We start from the raw sequence: 12,063 nt of genomic DNA on the forward strand, positions 1-12,063 counted from the left end.
ATGATAATAATAATAACGTTTTCTTAAAGAAGAACGTCATCAAAGCTACACATTCGAGCTCTTTTCCCCGAGAAAAAAATCATTTCAATGGATTTTTCTTTTTTAAAATCTTCCCAGGATTCTTTCTGTCGTTTCGTAGACAATAACAGGTACTCTGGAACAGATTTTCCTGGGAAAAAATAAACATACCATATTACTATAAAATAAATTATTATATATAGATGAAAATATAAAATACTAAAAAAATATAAAAAGTATAAAATTAAATAAAATTAAAAATTAAAGTTAAATAAATTATAAATTATTATATATAAATAAATTATATTATTACACCTGTGACTTTGCTCAGAAGCGTCCTAGTGCAATTTTTAAAAGGTTTTTTTGTCCAAGAAAAACGAATATTACGTTTGTACATGTGCAGTACTTGCTGCGTGTGATGGAAAATTATTTTTCCGTCACAAAAGCAGCCGTCCAGCTGCTCACAAGCGATGTTACAACGGTAGTTCGAAGCAACGAGCTCATAAAAACATGTCGAAAATGAGTACTAAAAGAATTTTGAACAAGAACAATGGAGGAGAACTAAAAGAGAGCTGCACTTCCGAAGCAGCAAATAAATCCCGGTGAGTTCCACGTCTCACGTCTAGAACTCATACGTGGGTGAAAGAAAAAATTATTAGCGGAGCAGAGTTCAGCCGAAGGGAACAAACACAGGAAGCGCTGAAGAGCCGCTGCCGAGCTTCGCCGTGGATATGAGCGCGTCGCAACAAACGGTAAACCAACACACAACGTGGATTGCTCTCGGGCGGGCGGCTGAGGGTGGTGGCGCAGCGGCATCGGCAGCGGCAGCGGCACCGGTACCGGAATCCGGTACGCCACCACCGTCGCTCGCTCGGATGAGAAATGTAAATAAAGAAGTTTTGACAAATGGCAGATGTGCGGAGGGGATAAGCAGCAACGGAGCAGCACATATTCACTCACAGGAAAGATCAGCTTTGAATTCGGTATTCGGTGTTCGCCGAAACGTTCGTCGCACGTCAAATCTGACGTCGTTCCATCGACGTCGCGTAGCTCTAATAGCTGTTCTCTGCTGTAGTTCTATGTTATATGGAAAAATATATAAAAACATATGAAAAACTATTGAAAAGAAGAAAAAACTTTAAAAATTGACTGGGGAAAGACTTACGGATGTTTGTATCTTGTTATCGTTGGTTGTGGTTACTATCTCGATGCGATTCTATTCCACGCTAATAAACAAATATTTTAATTATATATATATATTTATTTACTTGTTTTCATTATATAACAAATATTTCAATTATGAATTTTTAAATTTAATTATATTACATTTTAGATTTTTGTTTTAGACTTGTAAATATTTTTTTGCACTAGTCGCTACTACTAGCATTCATAGATTCCAAGAAAAAAACTCCTTACTTTCCAAGAGAATTTTCTAATATTTTACCATTATTAATTACATTAATTAAGGAATAATTTTTAAATAAGAACTCTAAGATTCGAATGATTGCAGTCTCGCCACTCTTTTAACAATAAATGGATTCCGTGAGAAAAACTCTATTTTTTCAAAAAAAAAAATTAGAATTTTGCTACTATCAAATATATTATTTAACTAATAATTTTTTCACAATAGCTCTAAAAAATCTAAAATCGCTAAGATTCAAGTTTTCACTCTCTCGCTGGTGTTATGAAGAGAAAATTTTGTTTTTTTTTCACACTTTTCTCCCTTAATAAATATTTCACTGTTTTCTACGTTGACACCACATATCCAACATTCAACAAGTGTCGGCAAAAAAAAAATACACAGCCAACCCGGCACCGAAGGGCAGAATTACGGTAAAAACCGGATCAGTAGCACTAAACGTACTTATAGAGCAATGAACCAATGCAAATTGAAAGAGATACGCGTATGAATCCAGGAGAATTTCCATTTTCATTCTTCTGTGTTTATTTCGTCTTCCTTATCCCATACTTCACGAATTTCGAATAATTAAAATGAACAAAATAATAAATAAAACAATGGGAAATCTTCTACATGAATATTATAAAAAAAATACGAAGAATGGAAAAAATAAATAAAATAAATAAAAATAAAACTAGAACACCAAACGTGTCTATCCTGGCCGACGCAACGCATACGCGCGCGGAAAAGCGCAAACACTAACGTCCTGTGGGCGCCTATCAACGCTGCGAATATCAGCAAACGCAAGGGAAATGTCCGTTTATGGAGCGAACGCGTAGTGTTAATGCAGTCGAGTATAAACGGCATCGAGTAAAGAAAACAAATCAACTCCAAGTAGCTAGAGAGCAAAATAAAACACAATGGCTTTGTAGTTCCACGCTTGAATGAAGCTACTATAAATAAGACGCAAAATTGCACAAAAACATTATTCCGTGTCAGTTGCTTAGTAACTGCAAACTAACACATACTCAGAGTAAGAAAATCCATTACAGCGGCCTATTATAGCGACTGGAGATTTTTTGGGAAGAATTCCTTGGGAAAGATATTGTTTCCCTACGGAATAGCTTTGACTTTGACAACACATAGCTAGATTTTCCAGAAAAGCGAACGATTTTTGTTGCCTACAAGTAGATTGTTGCTTAAATAGAAATTTTCCGACTTTACGAAAATTTTTAAAATGAGATCTGAGCCATTCTTGTAATCGTCACGTTGATGCCGAGGGAGCAGCAATAATTTCTAGGCGAAACGCATTTATTTATTTGCTCTTTTCATTTTTTTTTAACTTTGTTTACTTATACTTACTTAATACAATTAACATATACACAAAAGTAAACGCTAACTATCCAAAACTCATGAAAAGTATTCGGCGAAAGTAAGTGGTAGATTCATGTATAGGAGAAAAACATTGTTCCTGCATTGTTACTAAAACATCCTTTTAAAAAAAGTCAAAAAAAGAAACTTCAAATCCACCAGAAAAATTAAAGGAAATTGTAGAAGAAAAGGAGAACATTTTTTCAACTTAATAGATTTTTTGTTTGTCGTATTTTTGAGATGTGAAGGAACTACATACCGTATAGGATACCTCACAATATCTATAGAACATCATGACCACATAAATTAAATTTGAGAAAATTCAGACTGTTCGTTAAGCAAGAATGGTGGCGATACCTAACGCAATTGGTGTGCAGAGTAGAATCACCGTTTACGCTTGTTTAAGCTGGTGAAAGGAAAGAATGTTCTGAAATGTATTTTTCGTATTTTTTCTTCCTATTCTTATAATTATATTATATTATTCTTCTTATATTATACTATGTAATTCTTATTTTCTTCGTATTTATTTATTTTTGTTCAATGAACCAATGTATTTGGACAAATATATCGCGATAAATTTATAGTATAAACTATGCTTATTGTTCCTGATCGTCATCACATCACCACGGCTGAGCTATACTGACTATTTTTCTACTGATTAATTTTATCTGGAGCCAGTCGTATTACGGACAACATTACGGTAGCCGTGTGATAGGACCATTTGAGAATGGATGCAGTAAAGATTATACAGATTCTGACCAAATCAAAGAAGTACAGTCACATGCAGAACTCAGTTCCCACCGTAATATTTAATTCCACAGAAAGGAATGGGAAGAGATTAAATGTGTTGAGAAAAATTCAAACAAAAAAAAAAAACAAATTGTGGTTATTTGATCGCTGAGCTGTGGTATACTAATCCAAGCCTTCTCCTAGAAGCATGGCATCGTTGTTGTTCTCATGTCAACAAACTGCTTCAATGGCAACACATAAAGAAATAGTGTGCTGATAAGAGAGAGCGAGAGCGAACATATGGCTAATGAGAAATAACGGAATGATTGTTTGGTTTACAGGGGGATGCGGGCTGCTGCTCATCCTTCCAAGAACAACAATAACAATAACAACACGGTGGGATGGGGCTGTTAATCTCGACATGACAATCACATCGTTAATTTACTACTACGTACACAAATACTACCTATAATCATGATAATCACACAGTTAATGCTGTTGTCATGTCATTGCTAAATCCCTGTGTATCCATAGTGTAACTGTAATTGACTACTACGCTACTATTATTATTGTAACGACACGTTCTCTTCCACAAAAAACGATAGCTGCTATGACGGAGAAGATAACGCGCTCTAATCGCTACGCTTACGCTTCGGCGATGATGATTTGCGCGGGATTTCACAACTCGTAGTGTGTATGTGTATGTGTATATGTATGTTTTTCAACCCTTCTCACGTTTCGTTTCCTTGGCCGTTCTTCTCGCTGTCACGCTAGGAACGGTCGATGAAACGATTGTCATACGAGCCATGGCTCTGGTCCTTGCATGGCTCCCCCGGGACCCATGCGAAGGCCCATAACAACAGCGACCCTATCAAATGTCACTTCAGAGTTATGGACCTTGTTTTTTTTCCTGAACTAAGTCAGAAATATCAAAAACCATCACAAATAATTATTTTCCGGTAGGATATGTGCGAACCGGTCCGAAGGTTTTTTCATGAATGCAATATCGCGCAAAAGGTTGCGTGCATAATGGAGCGGCAACTGGAGTATAACGATGATAAGATCATAAAATTTCTTTTAAAAGAATATATATAACGCAACATAAAACTTTATGGAGAGGTTTAACCATAGCGGCACGAAAGTGATTGCAATAACGTCATTGGTCCAGTGCAGTTATTGGCTAGCTTGCAGTCCGATGTCCAAGCCGTGGAAGGGTCCCACAATGAGGCCTCTACCGTAGACACACATGTTCATTGTCACGTACAGTCGGTCTAGAACGACATGAATGACATGAAAACGACATGGTGCATTTGCGTACACGCTTGAAACCCCGTAGTGGAGACAGCAGTTGGAACCGAGGTGGGACCATTACAAACTGCGGCGATGGGTGATGCTAGCAACGGTTCCATGGACTGACATGATCCTAACTGCTACGCTCCACCGAAGCGCCTCGGGCAAAGCCGCGTACGAAATTACACCGTGCTTCGTCTCGTTTAGACCGTACTATATTTCTCCTCACACGGTAACACTTCTTCAGAATGTGCTTTGCATTACAAACACAGCTTCAAAGACAATTTTTGTTTAGAATATTTAATTTGAAAACAAATGAATGCATCCTAGCAACTTGCCTAGTTTAATAAAGAAATTTACGAATTGAAAGAATAAAGAGAAATAAAGTAGAAAAAAAAAGAAGAAAAGGGAGGAGGAGGCGGGGGAGCTGTTCCCAAGGCAAGAAACAACGTTTGGAACTTATTTTAAGATGAGGAGTTTTAAAAAATGAGGCAAAACTTCAGGGAAATCAGCCTTCAGCCCTTCTCTATTCTTGGCAATCAGGACTACATGGACTTTTTCAGAACGTACTTCATTCCGTGTGATTTACAACCGTAAAAAAACATAGAGGTAATGGCACGTTCCAACTAAGAAAACACAGCATACGGGTTCTAAAGAATTTCTGGATGTATAGTAGGTTGAGAACGGCATGAAACTATGAACTGCAGTCGCGTAGGCGGCTGTACTTATAGTATAAACATAGCATAGCGGTGGAGTGTAAATCCTAGCTAAGATAAAGTGTCGAGAGGGGACCCTTGCTAGCACCATTCGTATGCAAATGCCTGCAATTCGTTAAGGTCCCATCTCGATTCCAACTGACTGCTTTACCGTGCCGCTTCGAACACAGTTTCGCACGCAACCGCACCTGGATTCATGTCATTTTGAGCCAACCATCCTCATATATGATGGATAATAGCTCCTTGCAATAATATAAAATATACATATAGAATAAAATACTATAAAATACATATATACAATTCGATAATAGTTTCTTTGCATTTTCACTTGTCTAACAACACAATATGCTGCAAATTGTTAACTTATTGTTTGTGTAACGAAAACTTCCCCAGAACTTTGCTCATTGCTACCTAGTTGTTGTAATAAATCGCTATAAAAACCACTATGTGGATCGCAACAGTCGGGGGGAAAAGAGGGTAAAAAGACTGAGTGTAATGTGAAAAATAATTAACTAATGATAAGAAATGCGGCAGAAATTATCCACGAAGTGAACAATAGCGTATGGAGGTGAAAAGTGAACGAGTGAACCTGACACAGAAGTGCAAAACTGTGTGTGCAAAATGATGTTCAATAGTTTGTCGGGGGTTGAACAGCGTTCGAAATGGCACTTTTTCTCTCTGAACACCCAACCGATTGCAACTTATAATTGCACTATAAACGATTCCAATTGAATGATAATACGCCACCTATTCTGGAAGAATCCCGTCACCAAAAAAGGGAAGTGTCGGAAGAAGAATGTTCGAGAATCGTTCACATTTCCAAACTTGTTCTTACCGCCGCCATTCATTTCACTGTGAAGGCATGTCGAATTACAGTAGATGGTAATTTGGTGCTGAAAAAAAAACGCAGATACGACTTAGGCGGCGGCGACATTCGGACGAGGCAGCACGGCTTCGTCGGCACGGCATTGCGTAAAAAAAACCGCGCGTCAACGCAGAGGTGGCAAGGGAACTGAGGTCTGACGGCCCCACGGCTGACAATCAGTTCGGGATTTGTAGCGCGGAAAACAACTGTGCGGGTGTGTGCGTGCTGCAGAACTAGTAATATGACGAACGTGTCGTCGAGAGTGGTTGAGAGTTATCCGGAAAGCACTGAAAAGACATTGGGATCGGCTGAGAACCATGCTGAGTAGGAAGAGAGTCCAGATTATTGTCAATAGTCAAATTGAAGCAAAACCCAAGATTGTTAACAAACTCTATTACGGTGGCTTATGGTTTCAGCGTCGTCGCCTTCGTAAGAGCCTGGAAAGTCAGATCATTTGTAATATATCCTCTCAAATGCCTCATCCAGAACAAGTCATCATTCTCTATCCAGAATATTTTCCACTAACTCAACAACAACATCGTCAACGGCACATGACTCAGTCGGCGACCGTACGTACGAATCTCCAAGTCCTCTCCTCTTGAGACCTCGGCATTTGATGGTGTATTTATGTTTTCTTGTTATGCCAACGACGTTTAAGTGAAACTTTTTTTATTGGCCTGACGTTTCGACAAACTCGTCTTTTTCAAAGGCCTGAAAATGGTTCGAGGTTTCGAGTCAGTTTCACCGACTAGCGCGGTTGGTAAACCACCGCGTTCTTGAAGATTGTCACCAAGGCGAATGAGATCTACGCACTGTGCAGTATCCTTAAGTACTGGTGTCTGGATAACGTTAAGGAACTGCATGTGGGGCAATAAACAATAACCGTACATACGTACAACGCAGCATCACAACCGTGCTTCTGCTCGCCACTGCTGATTACGCTTACGCCCGGCCTTGTTGACCAGTTCTCGCCTTCTCCATCACAGCCCATTACCTAATCGCATTCCTAGCTTAGCGGCGGCCGATCGGCGGCGACATTGAGGCGCTGCTGCTGATCATCACCCGCCCGTCTATGATCGTAACGAAGAAGAAACAAGTGCAATTATAGCGTCGTCGCCGCCGTCGCATCACTGTCATACCGACGCTAATGAAGGCCATCGTTTTTTCCTCTTCAGCCTCAGCTCTCATACCACATCCCTCGATGGTTATTCGAAATACCATGGACCAAGCGGAGAACGGTTCTGAGGACGGTGAACCTCATTGAAAATGTTGAAAATGAGAAAAAGTGACGGAAAATCTCCCGAATCCACGCGCACGCGTCCAGAATTTCATTAACATATCATTGACATTTGCAAACAAAAAGTTGCTGCACAGAAGGACGATGAAAATCTCTTCCTCAGAGTAAACGTGGGTAAATTTGAAGAGGTAAGCTGAGTTAGATAAGGTGTCACCTGGATTTGGACTGATCCGCCTTTTATTCGGATTCCCTTCCGACAACTGACTCTTTCTGAGATTTTTCGTCCAACTCAGTTTGCTTTAGACCCTTATGACGTTAGTATTCTTCACGTACCCACGGAAGACCCGTTGGAAATCTGGGGTTTTGGATGAACGGACCAGGATTCTGAGTTTCCTATCCGAGAATTTAAATGGTCTAACGCTTAACGGTGGTCTAGCTAATAGAAACTCGCGTCCAGATCATCGATAAGAGTAAGATTAGTCAGGATGTTCCATAGTGCAAAAATAGTGGCACTTGGAACTTTAATAAATTCAAATTTCCAGGATTTTAATGAAAATTGAAATTTCAGGATTTTATTGAAGCTCAAAATTTCATGAATTTCTCAAGAGCGCCACGTGAAAGTTGAGAAAGTCTTCCCTATAGTAGAAATTGTTTCAGAGTTCGCAATTTTTTTTCAATTTTAAAATTCAATGCAGTATTTTCGTACCAGCCATCACAATCAAAAAAGGATGTAGTGAAGTGCAGCAAGATTGAACTTGATGAAAACAAAAAAAAACCAAATTGTATACAGCAATGGACAAGTAGTACTTGAAGAGCTACAACGGAATCCTTCAGGAATGGACCAAAATATTTTGTATGATGCTGCCATGACTAAACCAAGACTCAAATTTTAAGCTATACTACGAACTATTAATGCTTTCTATTTGGATTTTTGGAAGAGAAAACTGCCTAGCTGTCTTGTAATTTTTCCCTTTTTTTATATTTGGTCAATTTCCCTCAAGTAGGGAGCTTTTTCATTCGAAAAGAACCAAAATTGGTGATGACTTCGGTGGAATCCACTCAATTCTGCTACTAATGATCCTTGACGAATCCTACCATTTTGGGTTCGTTTAAAATTTAATTATTTTGTTTATTTTGTCAAACGTTGGAAAATCGATTAATTGTGATAAGATACGGTTAAACATTCAGATTTTTCCCCTCTAATCGAATTAGAGGAGGACCAAGCCTTACTTTGTCTTTTCTCGGACCTGTTGCGTTCGGATTTCAGGAAAAGCCTCAATAGAATACTTTTCACCTTAACAAGTAGAAAAACGGTTTGTTTTGCAGAGATTTGCAGGGTCAGACTAAAAAAAAGAGGAGAGAAAAAAGAAAAAAGAGAGGATCACGGTCATCACACGACAAAATGAAAATCCCTACTTCAAAGCTGTAAGGTTTGAGCATTCACCTTTTCTAGTAGATAAACTATTTGTTTTGCAGATATTTGCCGAGGGAGAGAAAAAAGATAAAAAGAAAGAAGAGAGAAAAAAGAAAAAAGAAAAGAGAGAGTATCACGGTCATCACAAGACAAAATGAAAAATGCGTACTTCAAAACAGCAGAAGGTTTAGGCACTTCATGGAGACGATAAATTAGCGAGTAAATAAATAAACAAAACAATCCTAGTATATAGTTTCGTAGATAGGATTCATAATCAAGTAATTGTGTAAATGATTTTAGTTAAGTTGGAAATACACACAGAATCCACGGGAAAGAAAATTAATTAACTAGGAATTAAATCCAAGCATGATAAAATGAAATAAATCACCATATAAGATTGCAAGCGAACAGCGCAACACTCCATCAGTCATGAGCGATGAATGAATAAATGGCGAATCATGCGGTGAGATTGGAAAAAAAAACGGACTCGAGAAATAAGAAACCTTTTACGGGCGGCTTGAAGATGGACACTGAACTCGTTCCAGAACAGGTGGATTTCAAATATTTATATTTTAAAAAAGTGCACAAAACAAAATCCTTTCTAAACGTCAAGTCATGTAGTCATTCTTCATCATTTTTTTAGAACAAACGAGAGAAAAAAACTGCAAACCTAAGAAAGCGTCGAGAAATCAACAAAAATCACGTTTTTATCCGCCTCCTCACGATTTACTGCTGCGAAAATTCCAGAATCACCTAAGGATTGACAATTGAACTCGAGCATCATAAGTTACGATACTGGATTATGATCAAATTTTTATTCAGCTACGTTCCAAACGACTTTAGCTCTCGGTCAAATCCTAAAGGATCTAGGATCACCTAGCGTTTCGTTTCGTGAAAAATCTAAAAAGGCGATTTTTAAACTTTCCATGTAACGAAAAGTAAAAAAGGCGCAAGTTATCGCCGAAATAGTTATTTCTTAAATCCCAATAATACTAAGAAATAAATAGTAAAATAATACTGGTAACAAAATAATAGTAATGTTAACAAACACTAAAATAATAATAAAATAATAATAAAATAAAATAAAATAATAATAAAATTAAGTAATAATAAACAATAGTGAAATAAATGATAATAATAAATAATAAAATAGAAAATATAATAAATAAATACCTTCCACTTACTACAATCCAAATAACTTCTTCTTTTATCGATTTTTACGTTGTAACCAACGTTTTTCTTCTTTTATCGATTTTTACGTTGTTATTACCAGCGAGTGACAAACGATTTAGTGATTTTTCTGACGTTATTAGCCATATAATCGTTTAGACGAGCATTAAGTTGCTGAACGCTTCACTACTAGGTCCAAAAATCCGTGAAAAGTGAAAAATTACATGCATAGTTTCCTGAGACAAGAGGATAGATGTTGTCATGTAGGAATTAATTCGAAAAAAAAACTTCAAACATAAAAACACCAGAAAAACTCTGGAAACTCTAATTAAATGTAATTTGTTGTCACTGAAAGGTTCTTCGAAAAATCTACTTTTTAAATACAAAAATAACCATAGTTTGAAATAATTAATAAATAAAAAATAGAAAGAATAAAAAGAAATAAAATAATTTGAGTAAGTAGCTTGAGTATTGAATGATTAGAGGAATTATTGGAGGATTTAAGGGGGTTCTATCCGGAGATTCCTCCATAAAAGCTTCGGGATTCTCCAGATCATCAGTGGAATTTTTTCTCCTAGAACTGGTGATTCTTTTCTGAACTGGCGAATCCATTAATCACTGTTCTTATCATTGCATTCCTGGTCAATTTAACAAAAATACACTCGGATCGAACACTGCATCAGGAACACGTATGGATTCGATGGATGCTGTCCCATCCAATTAGTCTCAACATCTGCAACGTAAAGCTCTCATTCAGGTAAACACACCAAACTAGCAATGTATGTAGTGTATCGAACAGGTTCAACTTCCTGTTTACATGCGACCAGAAATCCTCACAATTCGGATTCTTATGGAAATTTCCTGTAAAAATGACTTAATAATTAAAATAACTACTATAAAAATTAAGTAATATTAATTAAGTAGTAAGTATTACCAAGTACTATTATAATTGTACCTAACATGAAAGTGAAGAAAATCGAATTCCAGGAAGTTCTGGATCTCTGTGAAAGTAGGGATTTTTGCGTGGTATCTCTGAGATAACAATTCCAGACCACATCAACCACTTGAAATCAGTAGAATGCACTTCTACTTCGCATAAATTTAAAAAAAAAACTCCACCAAGGGGTTTTGTAAGGATTTTGAGGATCTAAAGTAATTATCGAGAAACAGAATTTTCAAAAAATAGAAAAAAAGATGCAAGTTAAACGTTGCAGGACTTCGAGTGCAATATTCCAAACAAATAAGAAATTGATGAGAAACTGATGAGGACATATGGAAAATAAGAAATAAATTAGTGGAGAGATGCGAATCATCGAACAGTCAAGGAGAAATATGTTGATAAAAAAAACTAAAAATTAATGGACACTTTTTATTTTCTATTTGATCCAAAAATTCAGCAATTTACCGAAATTCTCACATCGAAGAAGGTTCAAAACATTCCCGTGCACTAAATGAAATTCTCGAAATCCTAAAAATTTCACGATAGTCCTTGAAGAGAACACAAGAAGATGGAGAGAAAATCTAAAAGATAGATCAAATCACAAAAAAAAACCTCGTATATAACACGATAAAGGAAACGAATAAGGAGGAATCGTTGAAGGTAGGCGACATTGAACGTCAATATCAAATGAAGGCCATTTTTTCCCCTTTGGAGCGGGCACACACATGAGAAATCCGACACCCCCGTGTAAGGATATCGCCGCACTCTCAACAACGTTGAAATGACGTCTATGCGGCGGTGGCGATGGCGGCGGCGGTGTCGGCGGCGACGGAAGCAAGCCATAAGAGAGAAAGCGTGAGCGGGCGCACGTGCGCGAAAACACGGAAGACCAGGCGGCCGGGCGCCCGCTATCA

General features: G+C 37.5%; 1 protein-coding gene across 1 annotated transcript; it reads right to left on the reverse strand.

Annotated features, from left to right (window-relative positions):
* Window positions 1–7,041: 7,041 nt before the first annotated feature.
* RB195_007871 (uncharacterized protein) lies at window positions 7,042–7,379 on the reverse strand (the record flags this gene model as incomplete). Its single annotated transcript, XM_064181742.1, has 2 exons — window positions 7,042–7,227; window positions 7,281–7,379. 2 exons carry the CDS (start codon window positions 7,377–7,379, stop codon window positions 7,042–7,044), a joined length of 285 nt encoding a protein of 94 aa, XP_064038508.1.
* Between the last annotated feature and the right edge of the window lie 4,684 nt (window positions 7,380–12,063).

Source organism: Necator americanus, chromosome I (genome assembly GCF_031761385.1).
Source record: "Necator americanus strain Aroian chromosome I, whole genome shotgun sequence".
Classification (NCBI taxonomy): domain Eukaryota; kingdom Metazoa; phylum Nematoda; class Chromadorea; order Rhabditida; family Ancylostomatidae; genus Necator; species Necator americanus.